The sequence below is a fragment of the Falco punctatus genome, assembly GCF_963210335.1.
Source record: "Falco punctatus genome assembly, chromosome: Z".
Taxonomy (NCBI): domain Eukaryota; kingdom Metazoa; phylum Chordata; class Aves; order Falconiformes; family Falconidae; genus Falco; species Falco punctatus.
The window spans coordinates 11,972,987-11,989,723 of NC_137586.1; the positions used below are offsets into that span (position 1 = coordinate 11,972,987).

At 46.9% G+C, this 16,737-nt stretch overlaps 1 protein-coding gene across 1 annotated transcript in view; it reads right to left on the reverse strand.

The window, feature by feature from the left end:
• The window catches only part of LOC308056492 (myosin-IIIb-like), a 48,017-nt gene that overhangs the window by 22,219 nt on the left and 9,061 nt on the right, over positions 1 to 16,737 (reverse strand). Inside the window, exons 10-29 of the mRNA XM_080371978.1 lie at positions 15,503 to 15,619; positions 14,449 to 14,549; positions 13,907 to 13,993; positions 13,667 to 13,732; positions 13,218 to 13,331; positions 11,868 to 11,979; positions 10,992 to 11,038; positions 10,596 to 10,661; positions 10,199 to 10,318; positions 9,221 to 9,306; positions 8,928 to 8,975; positions 7,340 to 7,387; positions 7,067 to 7,158; positions 5,735 to 5,863; positions 5,270 to 5,376; positions 4,727 to 4,926; positions 2,623 to 2,712; positions 1,491 to 1,656; positions 859 to 1,159; positions 473 to 548 (exon numbers count right to left, since the gene is read on the reverse strand). Coding sequence (XP_080228104.1) covers positions 1,097 to 1,159; positions 1,491 to 1,656; positions 2,623 to 2,712; positions 4,727 to 4,926; positions 5,270 to 5,376; positions 5,735 to 5,863; positions 7,067 to 7,158; positions 7,340 to 7,387; positions 8,928 to 8,975; positions 9,221 to 9,306; positions 10,199 to 10,318; positions 10,596 to 10,661; positions 10,992 to 11,038; positions 11,868 to 11,979; positions 13,218 to 13,331; positions 13,667 to 13,732; positions 13,907 to 13,993; positions 14,449 to 14,549; positions 15,503 to 15,619 — 1,859 coding nt within the window. The 3' untranslated portion in view covers positions 473 to 548; positions 859 to 1,096. The remainder of the gene's footprint in view (positions 1 to 472; positions 549 to 858; positions 1,160 to 1,490; positions 1,657 to 2,622; positions 2,713 to 4,726; positions 4,927 to 5,269; positions 5,377 to 5,734; positions 5,864 to 7,066; positions 7,159 to 7,339; positions 7,388 to 8,927; positions 8,976 to 9,220; positions 9,307 to 10,198; positions 10,319 to 10,595; positions 10,662 to 10,991; positions 11,039 to 11,867; positions 11,980 to 13,217; positions 13,332 to 13,666; positions 13,733 to 13,906; positions 13,994 to 14,448; positions 14,550 to 15,502; positions 15,620 to 16,737) is intronic.

Consider the following 16,737-nt stretch of genomic DNA (forward strand, 5'->3'; position numbering starts at 1 on the left):
GCTGAGACCTTGAAAAGTCCTCACAGACTGCTGCCTTTTCTTATGTTCTCAGCCTGGCCTTCAGCACATTGCCTCTGCTACCCCCCAAGGCTCTCTGCCCAGCACCCACTTCTGATACATGGGACTATTGTAGCACGCAGATAAGCTTTCTGATAGTACTTGTCCTTCCAGCCCCAGGCATCTAACAAACCGTGAGCTCCCTCCAGCAGCCTTGTTATTGTACTGCAAGCACACTGACCACAGGTGCTGGGAACCCAACCTTACACTGTTTTTTCCCATTCCTTCTGGTCTCTTTGCAGTCCTGGAATGGAAGCTGGCCACTGCCCTCTGTTTTTTCTGCTCTATATCAAGGCAGTCGGTGGCCAAGAGATGCTCCAGGTGGAGCAGGAAGGGAAGAGCCCCTTTGCTCCTCCATTTCCTGGAGAAGCTGCAATTGCTATCTGCCCTCTTGCATGATTATCTGTCTTCTTACCATATCACTTGGGCTCTACATCCTCAATGTTGAGAGCCTGACAGCATCTCTGTACAGAGGTCTTCAAGGAAGAGAACTGCAGTGAGAAGCAGAGAGACAGGATTAGGGGAGCAGTGACTGGGATGCCAGCCACATCACAGCCCCCTCTGTTGTGGGCTATTCTTTGGGCATCTCAGTGAGCCTCTCCCAGGGTCTCCCCGAGCCTGGCACTTCCAGTGAACACAGTCTTGATCCCAAGACCACCAAATAAAAACAGACCCAGGAGCTAGGAAACAAGAGTGCTGCTTGTGAAAGCCTTCTCTCTCCTGCCCCTGGGTAGGGCAGCTCCACATGTCCCAGCACAGCCACAGGTGGCAAGGCTCGGCAGAAAATATGCCCCAGCTCACCTGCTGGATTTCCTGCATCGCCAGACGTATGGAAGAGTGGAGGCGAAGGAAGGCTTGTTGGCTGCCTCCCTTCTTGCCTGAGCTTGGCTTTGTCCTGCTGTTGTCCGGGCTCTGTTGGTTTTGGCAATCCATGGTCCTCCTGAAGCGTCTGAAAACTGCAGCTGTTCCTGACTGCACAGCAGGTGTGCTGGTGGAAGTTCTGGAGGGGCAGGGCTGCTCCTCTGCAGCGGTCTTCCACTCAGCTGCTGGTGAACCCAGCGTAAGGCACTCCAGATCTTTGTAATCCAAACTCACTACTTTCCTGAGGGAAGGAAGAATGGATTCAGCAGTGGTTTGCAGACCATCCACATACTTCAAACAGCACAAACAAGCACAATGTCAGCTGTGCCCACTGCTGACATTCAGGGGGCAGGGGCTGTCATCCACCTGCCAGGACCTCTTTCCCATGCCAGGTTTCTCCAGTGACTAGCTAGTAGCATTTCCCAGTGCATGCAGAAGAGGCCAAGCTGCCTGACCAGAATGGGACACCCCCAACGGGAACACAAAGACAGATGCTGCTGCAGTGACTCTGTCTGCGCACGGCAGAGTCCATGCCCCATCCCCTTGTCTGGCTGCAGATCCTTGACATTCACCTGCTCACAGGGAACAGTCAGTATTTCCATGAAGGGCTTGATGCCCACAGTCTGGTGATACCGAACGAGTTCGGTGAGTGAGGCATGAGCCCGGTCTTCTCCCAGGACGACATAGTGTGCCCTGGGCTGGATCTGGATCAGGTAGTGTCTGCAGTGGCCTTCACCCCTGAGGAGATGGACAGACATAAATAGGCATGGCATGGCATCACAGTGTCTCTCCAGGACCCAGTCACTGCTCTTTGCACTCATCTCAAGAGGTCAGATGTAATCAGGAGTCACAATAACAAATATCACAAAGATGCAGGAGATGCACTATGCTGGAGTGTCACACGCTGTACTAGTAGGTCCTGGAGGAGCTGCAATTTCCCCAAAGACAGTGACAGGAGAACCCCGGCAGCTGGATCCAAACCCCAGCAGACTGTACTGCCTCCCAATGCCTGTTGTCCACATCAAAACTCTGTCCTACCCCTTGCCTGAGGCTGTGCAAAAACCATGCCCTTGCAGCACCTCTGATTGCCTCTCCTCAGACCCTCCTCTAGACTCATCTGCTCTGCTTCAGTCAATGCTCCTTCCAACATGGTTTGCCCACTTAGCCACATAGCACAGCCTAAAAGGGACCTGCAGTCTTCGAGCTGCATCCTTTCACCCACAAACATCTAGTTTCTGGCAAGAGACAGACTCTGCAGTGTCCTGCCTGCTACTTCAAACTGTCTGAGGCACTCACAACAGGAGAGGATGAGCATCATCCTCACTGGACACTTCTGTGGAGGAGGTTAACTCCTCCAGCCATGCATAGCTCAGTTTCATAGAATCAGAGAATCATTTAGGTTGGAAAAGACCTTTAAGATCATCGAGTCCAACCGTTAACCTAATACTGCCAAGTCCCAGGAATGGAACTCCACCACCTCCCTGGGTAGCCTGTTCCAATGCTTGACAACTCTTTTGGAGAAGAAATTTTTCCTAATATCCAATCTAAACCTCCCCTCATGCAAATTGAAGCCATTTCCTCTTGTCTTCTTGCTTTGTACTTGGGAGGAAAGACCAACATCCATCTTGCTACAACCTCCTTTCAGGTAATTGTAGAGAGCAATAAGGTCTCACCTCAGCCTTCTTGGCAAGGCTCGTTACCTACCTGTATGTCAAGATGTAGCCTGGTTGGCTCTGGCTCATACGAACAAGGAAGCAACCCAAAGGCTTGTCATTCAACAAGTTTTCAGCTTCCCTGGAAGCAGAAAAAAGTTTTTAAGTGGACAGTGAGCAGTTGCCTCTGTGCAGGGATTCCCATCCTATCTCATGTGCTACCATAGTAGTGCTCCCAGTCCACAGGGAGGACAGCATCTGCCCCATGTGCTCCTAGTTACAAGTTTCCCAACTCAGGCTTGGTGGTGCAGGGAGGCATTAGCAGGCTGAGGAGGTACAATACTCTCAGCCAAAGCCTCTCCAAGCAGGGCTGCTCCAAACCTGCCCCTGTGGTCTGACTGGTGCAATAGCAACCACTGTCTTCCAGCTCAGAGCACATTACAAAGTATTGCTGAGATGAAAAGGCTGTACACATGTGCCTTTCCTACACTCCAGGGCTGATGGAAGAAGTCAGGACACTGTGGGGTAGTGGTGTTCGGCACAATTTAAGCCCACTGCCTTGCAAAAACACGAGCTTGGATTACACCACTCGGGCTCTCTAAACTTCCTGCTGGAAGGAGGTCTTCCCGGTCTCTGCCCAACAGACAAAGCACCGCTTTGTGCTTATCATGTGCCTTGCTCCAGCGCATCACCAGTGCAATTTGGGATTGCTCTGGCTGCTCTGTTACATGAGGCTGAGCTTACACTGCTGCAGGGAGACTTAAATCCAGCAACAGGAAGCACCACTTAAAAGGTGTCTGATCTTCAGTGTCTTTGGGAAGGATCTGCTATGTCTTTCATTGTGAAGTGTTCATGGCTAGCCTATTCAGACAGTTTTGTCTTCCAGGTGCTAGTTCCTCTCCTGCATTCCTGGATCTGTGGACAAAAGCATAAAAGCAGGTGGGTGCCTTGATAATTATCTTAAAAATAGAAAAAAAATGCAGCTACCGGGGAGTTGACAGCTACTCTAGTGTCCTTTACTAAGCTAACCTGCTGTATAATGTCTCTTAAATAATGATCAGAGCGATAAACTGACAAAATCTGGGAACTTGTTATCTAGTAAGACTGAAGAAGACTTGCAGCTTTAACAGAAAAAAGTTACAAACTGGAAGGAAGATGGTAAGGGTGTTCAAATAACAAGTACACTTGGCAGCAATGCCCACACACAAGTCCCAGCAAATAAGGGACGCTGGCAGTTAGCAAGCATGCAGCACCATAGGTTAGTTTGCAGACAGGGGAGACTACAGCCAGAAATTCTGACATCTACCCGCTAGCCCCACTGTCTTACTCCTATCTGATCACTGCATAATCAGCCTTTCTCTGCTTACCGCACTGCTTTGAAAGCAGTACTTGGCTCAGCCAAGAGACTGAAGTATAAAGCACAACCAGTAGAAAAAAAAAAATAGTTTTCCCAAAAAAGCTTGAGAGTTTACAGTCTTGTAAACAACTGCATAAGAAAGTAGAGCTTTGTGGATGTCTCTCAGCTTAAAGGGATGTAAATTCCACCTATGTTGCACCCTCCTTAAATGGGCAAAGATACCAACAAAACCCCTTTCTTTTTCCATTACCTGGGGGCTTTGGGGGAATATTGCTATTGGGTAATCATTAAAGTCCCCCTTAATAGTTTTTTAAATAAACATACACTGAATTCTGTATTCTCCTGCTGTAAACTAAGGTCTCCTCCTGACCTACAAAATACAAGAACAGTCATAATGAGTCAGACCAAAAGTCCATCTTCATTCCGTGTCATGTCTCTGCAAACAGTCCACAACAGGGTAAACGCGTGTGTGTATTTCCTCTCCAGGTATGTTCCAAGCCTCCTTTCCCTGCACAGGATTGGTATTTTGGAACCCACAGTGGACTTATTTCCTCTGAGTTTCCATAGTCGATCCCTGGACCTATGTAAATTTCAGCATCTGCATCCTGTGACAGGAAGCTCCAAGCCTCCCCCTAAGGGTTTGAAACTCACAGCCTAAAAGTGAAAGGTTATGCAGATCACTCTCATTCCTTCAGGAGACAAACCCTGGCAAATCCAGCCTGTGCAGTCCTCCTAAGGACACAGCAGCTTCTGCCTGCCTGCCATTGTCCGCTGTGGCCACTGTGACCAGCGCACTCACCTCCGGCTGATTATCCCATACAGCCAGCTTGGAAAGGCCTCATCATCCTGTATGACTTTCTCGGCCTGCATCTCTTTGAACCAGCAGAGACTTGCTCCTCTCTTGATATTTCTCTTTTTTGCCTTTTCTTGAGTTTGCTCTTCTCTGCCCAGAGCAGGATGAGGTGCAGAAGGGTTCAAGAAGTTATCAAAAGGAGTGGACTGAAAGTGAAAGAAAATAAAGAGAGAGAGGGAAAGTGGGCAGGAAAGCAAGGTCAAAGGCAGGGGACCTTTGAAGGGTTCACTTTGGTAGTGATCCCATTCCTGAGTTCTTGAAGATAAGATCAGTTGCAAACCATCAAACCTGCTTTCAGTTCCTCAAAGATCCTGACCACACTTTTTAACTAACCACAGTAGGAAAGGACTCTCTGACTTCCCATAATAAGAATGTCAACTGTTCTCCTGGGACCACATGCAGGAGGACATGTGCATACAGAAGGTGGAAGGAGCAGGGAACCAGCACACCTGGCTAAGGGGCTCCAAGCAGAGCCAATATCATCGCTACCTCTGTTAGCTTGCTGCGTGGCCGTGGCACTGGTGACTGCACTGGCTTTTCAGGACAAGGCAGAGGGTGCCTCTTCCGTGGCATGGGGACTGGACAGGAGATTCTTTCTGCAACAAGAGGGAAGAAGTAGATGAAATCTAGCATCTCAGCTCCATGAGGTCCATCCTTCACATGCCCAGGATAGGGACAGGCTCTGCTGCATGGAGCATGGGGGTAAGACACAGCTTGGCACTCCACCCAGCAGAGTCAGGCAAACAACCTTCACTGTACTGTTTCTGCCCCCCAGAGAGAAAGCCACATTTTCAAGTGGCAGAAACACAGGCACCTCGCTGCCCACCCCATTGATGGAGCCCTCACCCCAGGAAAGCCAGAGGGAGGCCATCATCACCTGGAGCTTACAGCACTTCAGGGTTAGCATCGCATGAGTAGCCATGCATGGGGGCAGTGGGAGGGGGAGCAACTCACTCTGGGCCTCTGCTTCTATGGCGAGCTGCTGCCTTCTTTCTCGCTCTGCCTCCTGTAGCCGCTGTGCCTGAGCTCTCAGCTCAGCCACCAGTGTTAGGTAACTCTTCCTGCATCTGAATCCCCTGAAAACTGTTCAGAGAAAAGCTGTAGTTAGAAAAAAAACGCTGGATATGCCTTTGGCACTCCCTGGGTGAAGCCCACAGTGATATTCCTTCACCCAGTGCAAAGCCCTCAACACTCAAATCACGTTAATAAAAAGCAATGCAAATGCTGCTGTGAGCAGGCAGTCAAAACCACATGAGACTTGCCTTATACTCTCTAAGCAGCCAGATCATGGATTTAAAAAAAAAAATAATCACATTACAGATCTAAGCTCTCATGTCTAATGCCAAGGCACTTAATACTTAAAGTCTCACAGAAGAGCCTCTTTTAGTCATCTGTCTCCCTGTACCCTTCAGACACTGTGAAGAAGAGAGGACTTCCTTGGTGTCAGCCTACAGGAAAACCTTTTCCATAAGCAGCCATCACAGGGTCCACTGGGAGCATTACAGACATTGCATTATCCCGCCTGCTCATGTGCTCAGGTACCAAAGCACATGAACTAAAAGCCACACCTCTCATTTCCCACTGCCCACACACCTTCCCCATCGATGAGAACAAGGTGCAGCATGTGATAGTCTGACATTCGTCATACTGTGCAGTGCATAGCCAGAAGCTGCTCAGATGCTTCAGCAGTGCGACAACCAGTACAGAAGTACAACAGAGAGGGATCAGGCAGGGTGGCAGCCTCCTCCTCCTGGTTGCACAATCCTCTTGAAGCCCGTACACATGGAAGTACCAAACTGCCCACAGTGCCTGCTCTGGAAAACCAGTTGCCAGAGCAGAAGCTATATGGAAGGGAAAGGAAAAAAGCAAAGCAAAGCAAACCAAACCAAACCTTCACCCCCTTCTGCCTGTCTCTGAAAGCAGGAATGAGGTCTGCTTCCCTCTTCCCTCTCCTCAGCTTAACGTCACTCAACAACAAGCCTTCACTCCAGAGGACAGTTAACCATATCCCAGGACACAGCCAAATCATATGCTTGCCTGCTCAGCTCAGTTGTCCTTTCCCTTTCCAAGGCTCACACCCTCACATCCTCGCACCCAGAGGATAAGCACTGAGGAGGTGGATATCTGCAATATGCACTGACTCCACAGGGCCCCGATATGAAGATAGTGCCTGGCCCACTTTTACATCACCTGCAAAGATGCAGTGGTGGAGCAGGGACTGGAGAAAAGTTTTCCCTTGAGCTGGTCTGAGATCAGAATTAAGGGACTCTCCGGCCCCGTGCTCACCTTTCTGTATGACAACTGCTGCTCTTTCCAGCCGCTCCACATACTTTGCCAGCTGTTCCTGGTGCCAATATTTAAAGAAAAGTCGTGACTTTCTGTGAAGTCAAGGAGAGAAAGAAACAGTGAGAAACACTGTCTACACTTGCATCCATCATCCACAGGACAGACCTTTCCTACAGCCATAAAGTTCTCCCCAAAGGGAACCAGTAACAGTCTACATGTATAAGTCTCTGCAGTTCAGGCCCCCCATTCCCAGTAACAGTGATTCACACCTACCCACACATCCAGTGTGCTAGCTCTGTACTTTGCAGTATCTCCAAGCAGCTGAAAGTGAAGAAAAAAAGTGAAATAAAAAATTTTCCACCCAAAGAGAACACCACGCAGCCAGTGGATTTAGGTGCATAAAGGAAGAGAAAGCATCTCAACAATTCTGCATTACATACCCTATCACCCGATCACATTCAGTAACTAACTGGCTGTCAGTCTGTAGTGCTCCTTGAGGTACAGCTAGGATAACATTTCAGGAACATCAGCAAAGGGGTTCCCAGAGGCAGATTTCCTTCAACTCCCTGGAAGGCAAGTCTGCAGAGCCTATTTTATTCTCAGAACTGCTTTTCCTTATTTCATTTCCAAGCGTTCTGGAGCTCACAAGTTGCAAGTCGGCACAGCAAGGCTTCCGGGAGAAAGCCTGTTCTCCAATTCCAGTTTCATTTTGCAGACTCTAGTGATAAAATTTGGGTCACTTGGAAAGATTCCCCAACACTTGGAACTGAAAGCAGTACTCTAGCTGTACCACACAGACAGCTTCCTCCCTCTGCCTGCAAAACCAGGCTGTGAAATTGTAGTAGCACTTTTTGCTAACATCTTGCTTAGAAAAGCAGAAGTGGTTTTCCTTCTATCTCAGCAAACTTCCACTGTGCCACAATCCATATCCACGGTAATTCTTTTCTCCAATGCATCCTATAATTTTTGTGCCTGAAAGCACACCATGCTGCCTGTTTACCATCATCTCTTACCTATGAGATTCCCTCTTGACCTCACTTGGGCTTGCAATTCTTAATTCAGAACTGTCAGTAACTTCAAGGAAGCACTGTGAAGGCCAGAGGAGCTACTGCCAGAACTGTTCCAGGAGAACATTCAAGTCCTTTTCTTCAAAGACTAAAAAAACCCGTCAGCTGGCTGCCTGACATGCTTCGTTCTTGCTATCAGTCACAATTGACTGTGGCAGGAAGGAAGGACTGGGAAAGTGGAGAAGAGGAAGAGAGGAGTTGCTGCCCTAGATGCAGAAAGGAAAAAGCTGACGGGGTAAGACTGCAGAGCTGGAGGGACATTTACGTGTGTAAGGAACAGTCAGGTTCTGAAAGCACTGAGGGCATTACGCCTGTACACATAAAAAATTCTTGGATCAGAAACATCCTTTCTAGCCTGGGAGACATTCAGTGCTGGCTGCTTGCTCAGAAAGCTCTTCTTGCTTGCTCATCTTCTTATTCTCCCATGAGACCATCAGGAAAAAGCCTGGAGAGGCACCTGGCAAATGTGATGAGCCCCTGCCATACTGAGTTCAGTGGATACCCTTGACCATTATTGTGACTTCCTAAATTGAGTACATTAGCTAGTTCTTATTCCACAGGATAGCAAGGCTTTAGGGTAATTGAATTTCTACATAGCAATTCAAGAAAGATTTCATTTATCACTGTACCAAATGCTTTTAAAACACTAACTGCCCTTGCCTAGTGATCTGTGTTCCCCAGTACCACAAAAACCCATTCTCACTTTGTTCCTTTTACTCAGTTTGCTAAGCTACTCTGAGCAAAAGCCTCTGAAGAAAAAACTGGATTGCAGGTAACAAAGGAAGGGTTCCTACCTTTCTTTGGTGAGGGAAACATCCGGTTTAACTAGAAGAATTCTATATCTGTGAAAAACAAACCAATACAGCAAGGTAAGAGCCACATCCTTGATGTGCTGAGCTGATCCATGTCACCCTCACAAGGCGACAATAAATCACTGTCTTTCCCACTCAGCCTCCCACAGCAAACAACCCCATGACCTCAGGCACATGAACTTTACAGAGGCTGTTTCACTCCTTGCCCATACCTGGTTACCAGGGTTGGTTCCCTAACAATACCTAAGAAGGAACACTTGGAGGTTTTAACAAACCTTTCAGCAAATTCCTCAAATGAGGGTCTCCAGGAGAAACCACGTCTTCGGATATGGATTGTCTCCAGCAGTCCGTTGTACCGAAGCTGAAGCAGCACCACAAAGAAGACCAGAGAAACAAACAGAAGCAGGTCATTGGGACATCAGTTTGCTCCTCTGCAGCCAGAAACACCTTAATTCAGCCCTAAACTTCTCTAGTTCAAAATGAATAAGTTCCTTTCTGGAAATGTATCCTTGGTTAGAGACTGGATTTACCACATCCTGTAACTCTGATGATTAACCACTCTCAGTTAAAGATTGGAAACACAGAAACCAATGACTGAAATAACTTCACCTTCCAGCCATGGGTACTGCTTTGGCTCTGTCCCTTAGAGGGCAGCCTTTTACTTCCAAATCTGGACACAGAAATACTCCGAGGCACGGATGAACTTCCCTCTTAATCCTATCCTTTCTTATATACATTAAGCAGACCACAGAGCTTTCTGAACTCTTCTAATCATTTTCGGTATTCTTCAAAGCGCCTGGATGTCAGACCTGACTCAATATCCAAGGATAGTCATATCAGCACATTTCAGCTCCTATCAAAGCGATCCCAACTTGGCTCCTACTCAGAATTGCCCTGGCTGATGGGTGAGAGCAGTCTCCTCCGGGAAGCATCGGTTTTTCTGGAGTACTGTCTGTACCAGTTCCCATCCAGGAGATGCAAAGATGAATCCTAGTGCCTGACAAGCAGATCTCATTGCATTCATGAAAAAGATAATGGCAGAGAACTAAGACTGCAAAAGCTGGACCTAGTGGTCTCTGTCACAAAAACAACCAAGTACCCAGAACCTTTACATGCATAAAAAGTGTGTCTACGCTTTCTCTTGCAAGGGGAGACCAGCTGACTTCCTGCTATCTCCACAGCCTTTTGGTGGGGTCTGCTCTCCCCACCGAGACGTGGCAGAAGTACCTGTAAAGGACACTGCTTTTCCTCACCTGCAGCAGCACCACCTGGCTGTCCACCACACCTGGCTCCTTGCGGCTGTTTGGCTTTATGCAGCGCACAAAGTGTGGGTTGGCAGAATACAGCCTCTCCATGAGTACCATCAGGGAATGCTGGTGAGGGCAGAGAAAGGTCAACAGTCCAGCAAGCCACAGCACTGCCAGAGCCCGGTGTGCAATTTCCTGCAGCGTGAACTGTCTTCCCACCCCAAAGCAACTTCCCAGGCTCTGACAACAAACAGGTCACTCCCACCATGATCAGCTGTGCTTGGCACCCAGAGAAACCCCTGTCTGCATGCTGGATGCTTTAACTGTGCTTAGCGGCCTGGAAGCCCCTATGAAAATATCACTGCACCCATCTCAAAGGGCACCATAAAGCAGCAATACTTACCCGGAACTGAGCTCCAGCAGACTGTTTTCGTGTGCTGTTGAACTTGTCATCAGCTCCTGGTATGACCTGAAACCAATCCCAAACAAAAGATCATTCCTGAAAGAAGTACTTGATTGCCATCCAAAGAGCTCTGCTGGAAGGCAGATGGCAAAAAAGAGAGACAATGGATTTCAAGGGAGGGAAGGCAAGTTAAACGTATCAGCAGAAGCAAGCAGAAAACCTAGGAAAAAGCAAAGGAGAAATTGTTTGTTGCAAGCAGATTGCTGCCTGCTCTTATTTTTCAACCAATTTCTGCCTGCTCCCATTTTCAGCCAGTTTCTCAAATAACAAATATCAGGTAACTATGGGTAACTATGCCTCATTTATCCATTGCCCTGTGGACCCGAAGTGCAATACCTTGGCTTTCACATGAGGCATCAGTGTCCCTGTCCTCGAGACAGTGGCTGGAAGAACAGAGACAACAATTAATTTTGTACCTTTGCTCACAATCAACCATGTCTAAACATTCAAACCTCACTTCACACACAAGTCTCTCTATAAATACTGAATCACAGACAGGGCATTAGGTTCCACCATGTGGAAATACAAGGGAAGGGCTGAAGAAAGTGGCACGGACTGAGCAGGAAAAAAAAATAAAATATCTGCACTAGAAGCTCTATGCTCAGGCAGAATCCAAGGAAATATCCACCTGATTTCTCTTTAAATCTTTACTTTGATAGAAGCCTTGAAGACTCTGAGGGTTTATCAATAACTGCAAAAAGGGAGTATAGTGGTGGGACAAAAATAATGCATAACCTCAGTGATTTTAAACTTGTTTAAAACTGAAAACAAAAATGTGTTTGAAAAGCATAATCTCTACACTCATTGTTTGTGGCTTTACAGCAATCTATTTTCAGTGTGAACAGCTAGGAGCTATGACTTTGTACATCTTCATTTCTAGATGAGAACAGAGCATATGGAATGGTGCAGTGGAGACAGTCATGCACTGGCTGTGGAGAATATGGGCTATCTGATCTAAAGGAAGACACCTGAGCAGTGGCTAATTCTCTGGAAGAGGATACAACCTGCCTTGCTTCCCAGGGGGGAATTAACACCTCCAGCAGCATGGTACATGCCAGCAGCCCCCGTCCAGGCTGCAGTCTTCCCAGAGTCTCCCTGGGGCTGCTAGCTGTGAAACATGTTCATAGTATATGTGCCTCGTCTCCACACTTAACTCTTGCCAGGGTGGGCCTTGATTCATGTGGGATGTCCTATCATAGCAGAGGGACTTGCCTGTGAATAGCACAGTGACCAAGGGAGTGACACTGTTGATGAAGAGCCCACGGATGTTGGCTGGCAAGGTGTCTCTGTTCTTCTCTAGAAACCCCCCAGCAGTATACTGTACCTAGGGGAAACGGCAGCAAGTCACTAAGGCCAGCAGTGATCACAGGCTTGCTGTGAAAGCCACTTCCACAGCTTGCCAGGAGCAACAGTTAAACTGAATATACACTGACTTGCAGGTGATTTCTATACACCAGCTCTCACATGAATTTTGTAAATACATATGCACCCCATTCAGATGCAAATCATGAGGAACAAAACCCCAATGATGGCAACTGGAACCACAGCAGTGCACCTTAACACTGAGACATCCCCCTTTTCTTGTTCTCCTATTGGTGATTATGAAGTTTCATTTACTTTTGGTCTATGCTTCACTCTTTTCTTTCCCCACCTCTTCCCTTTGAACAGGCTTTCATCCTTTGTCACACACCACTTTGTTTCTTTGCTCCCTTCCTTTCTCACACGCAGCCCGCCACTCTCCTTTCTGTGTTAGGTGATTTTTCTAATAAAGAATGTCACAAATAACAACTCAGTCAACAATGGCAAGATTAGATTACTAAATTTTATCCTGAATCATCATATCTGCTCCTGCTTAAAAAATTGTCTCCAATGAATTCAACATATTTGGGCGAATGCTTTCAAAATTGGTGGCAGCAAGGTTACGTGCCGTAGTCCTCAACTTCAAGCTGCTTAGGTTCCACTGAAAATATAAATAAGGGCGTACACTTTGAAAACATTAACTACCTGGCTGCTCTCACTGTGCTCCTCAGTGCTCGTAATAAAATAGTGACTGCTGTGCTCTGGAACCCAATAGGTAAAGGTAAAGCCTTTACACTGTCATTTGGTGCTGCACAGTGGTTGCAGGGCTTTTATTTTATAAAGAACTATTTTACAGCTCCAATAGAATGATGATGAGTACAGAGATTCTTCTAATACCCTAAGCTTCCCAGAGGTAGCCCCACTTTTATCAGGGATCCTCTCTTCCCATACCTTCTACAGAAATCCAAGGGAATAATAGAAGGCAACTCCCTGGGAACACATCACTTCTGTTATTAGTACTGTTGGACCATTACTCCTTGACATCAAAGCCTTATTTGTCTGATGCTTAGGTGTAAGCGTCCCCTCCTTTACCAGCTTTGGTCACTGCTTGACCCTTCCTTCTGCTTTTTTCTTCCCTGCCCTGGTGGCTCCCCTGCCACAGCAGAGAAGGTTGGTGCTCTCTACCCTGCTTCACTAAAAAACAACACATTTTCCCCCTCCTACATACATTACAACAGCATTCTTCATGCAAACAGTACATACTTTCCCAGCATAGTGAATAATGCTGAAGCCCAAAACACGGCCTTGGCTTGGCTGGAAGTGTACGTTCCCCTTGAAGCTGCTGTTTAGTTTATCCACAAATGTCTTATCAGTTGCCTGCAGGAAAGCAGATTTCATAATCAAATCATGAGGCCATAACAAAGACTTCATCAGGGCACATGGAAGCAAAAAAAAAAAAAAAAAAGTGTTGGAAGTGTCCTTGGATGTGCAACAGTTTCATACTGTACTCTCCCTCTGACTCTTCACAAGGATAATAATATCATTACACTGTCCCTGATCTGGCTGTCTTGTTTCAACAATCACACATCGGGACACCTCCGTTCATCCTGCCTTTGAAAGTCACACTCCAACATAAGAGCTCTCTCTGCAGCCTGGATATTTATTGCTATATTCCCCCCCTCTACTTTCTCTGCCCCCTTTCTCATGCATACCCGAGGGAATGCACTCTGTTCATCCAGAAGAGATAGCAGTCCAAGTGGCTTGGCCAGGAGCAGATTCTGCAGGAAAGGAGACACATTACACATACCTAAAGCAGTACAGGGCACCCACTCTCACCTATACCACCCTTTGAAGAGGTTCTTCCCAGGTGCATCTCCTACCCATGCCAGAAAGAGAAAGATTCCTCTCTTACCTGGATGGAGCAATTCTCTTCTGTCAGTCCTTTCACTCACCAGAATAGGTTCATTATTGCTGAATGTGATATTCTCCCAAGGCAGCTCTTCTTCCTTATAGGCAGCCTGCTCCAGCTGGAAAATGTGCTGAGAAAGAGGAATAAAAAAAAAAAGTTTGGAGCACCCAGCAGACTTGGCTAGACAATCCTGAACACCTCTCTTCCCATGCTGAACAGAGGACAAAGGGTGGCTCTGTCACCTTAGGCACAAGAGGTCTAAGATGAAACTGCTGTTCTGCACGCTCATCTGTAAGCATGTCACTCACTGATGCTGGTGCATAAAGCTGGAACAGTTCTCAGAGTGTAAGTGTCCCCTCCTCCGCCAGCTTTGGTCACTGCTTGACCCTTCCTTCTGCTTTTTTCTTCCCTGCCCTAGTGGCTCCCCTGTCACAGCAGAGAAGGTTGGTGCTCTCTACCCTGCTTCACTAATCACCATTTCTGTCCTTCCAGGTAATAGCCCTGTTTTTACCCAAGATGTCCTTCATATGTCAGGTGCTCTACTTTCTCTGCCACACAAGGTGAGATCACCCACAGCAGACTTACATGGTTGAAGAAGTGCTGCAGCTGTTCATTGGCCAAGTTTATGCAAAGCTGTTCAAAACTATTCACTGCAAAGTTTTCAAACCCAAAAATATCCAAGATACCTAAAAGAGGGAAGATGAGTGCATCATGGAGCCTGCAAATCATTCCTGCAGATAGCTACGTACCCCAATACACAACTAAATCTCCCATCACCCAGCTCTTGTGGCACAGGGAAACCCCAGCCAAGTTACCAGGAGCACCTCTCCCATAACTCCTCCTGGAAACCTAGTTAGGAGAAGCCGACTCCCAGCCCCATCTCCTCTGCAAAGCTGGTGCCCAGAACTACAGCCTCACAGCTGCTTCAGACCAACCATCTGCTCAGAGCTGGCCAAGGCCCTACAGACTTGTGTTCAGCTCTCGGCCCTTCACCGTAAGAAAGTCACTGAGCTGCTGGAGCGTGTCCAGAGAAGGGCAACAAAGCTGGTACAGGGTCTGGAGCACAAGTCTGATGGGGCACTGCTGAGGGAACTGGGCTTGTTTAGCCTGGAGGAAAGGAGGCTCAGTGGAGCTCCCATCGCTGATTACAACTGTCTGAAAGGAGGGTGTAGTGAGGTGGATGTTGGTCTCTTTTGCCAGGTAACATCTGACAGGACAAGAGGAAATGGCTTCAAGTTGCATGAGGGAAGGTTTAGGTTGGATATTAGGATTTTTTTTTTTCTCCAAAAGGGTTGTCAAGCATTGGAACAGGCTGCCCAGGGAGGTGGTGGAGTCCCATCCCCGGAGGTATTTAAAAGTTGTGTAGAAGTGGCACTTAGGGACATGGTTTAATGATGGACTTGACAGTGTTAGGTTAATGGTTGGACTCAATGATCTTAAACATCTTTTCCAACCTAAAAGGTTCTATGCTTCTATTCTATGACCTCGTGCAGTTGACCAGTATCTCCAACACGATCATGTATTTGCTAAGGGATCCCTGCACACAATCTCTGTGAAACCTCATATTGTGCCTTTCCTTCATTGTGGCTGGGGGATGCACAGCTGAGGACAGAACGGGAGCAAGGCAGGCAGAACTCACCTATCTCCCTCAGTTCCACCTCAGGATCCACGTTCTCAGCCAGCAGCTCATTGACCTTGCAAATGATCCAGCCAAATACTCGGCTATATGCCTCCTTTGCAATGGAGTCCCGAGCATCTGCACAAATGAAACAACAGCAGCTCAATGAAGGGGCCAAAGGAGAGCAGGGAACAAAGCACACAAGCTGGCTCAATACCTTCACTTCTCACAACAATGTTTGGTGGTTTATTAAGCTATTTTAATGATCATACAAATATGAAATATCCATCTGATTTCCCCTGCCCTCTGTAAGCTCAAAAGGAGCTCTTTCATTCAAAAATCTTTGAAATCTTTCTACAGGGTCAAATTTGGCATATTAGGGCACTTGTGAGACACTCTAAAATGGAGAATTTTCCTTCCAAAAAAGTCCAGCCACTTTTTAGAATAACCAGAAACCTGCTTTCCCCTCTGCAGGTCTAATAAGTATGGATCCCTGCACTGCTAAACCAAGTGAGAGACTCTGACCTGTACTTGGAAAACTGAATGGTTCTGTTCCTCCTAGACCACAGCTGTCAAGTGTTTAAGCACTACGGGCAAGAGGAGGATGCAATTCATGGAAAACGTGCTGACATTCTAAGAAGAATGCAAACAAATCAACATGATGTATTGCATGATGGGAGATGTACACTTTATTGTCTGGAGAGATGCAAGAGAAGATATCTGGAAAACAGAACTAGCTAATTCCCCATTTTCAGTTTTTTCTTTCATAATTTCATAATTATTTCTGGATTAGTCAAGCAATAATCTAGAAATCCTGGGATTTCTTTTTTATTTTTTAAATCTTTTATGTTAACTGAACCCTTTTGTGCAGGTTACCTTGGGTTATTTTCTTACTGAACAGAAAGTAGCAAGCACAAAGTGTTGTTTCAACACTCTTCCCTTTCATCTCATTCCTTCCCTGACACTGTGCTATCTCTTTGACTCTTAGTTAATTCTCCACCTACCACCTAGAGCTCTGCACATTGCCAGCACTCTGAAGCAGGAGCTTTGCCCTCCTTTATACAAATACCTACAGTTTATATCTAGGCTGGACTGAGAAAGAATGCAAAGCTAATTCCTTGGTTTCTCATTTAATCTCTGCTGTTTCCCAGAGGTCAAACAAAAGTAGCATTAATAGTCAGTACATGTCAGTCAAAGACTAAACAGATAAACCTTGATATACTCGCCACCGTGCAAGAGGAATGAAGGGGCACAGA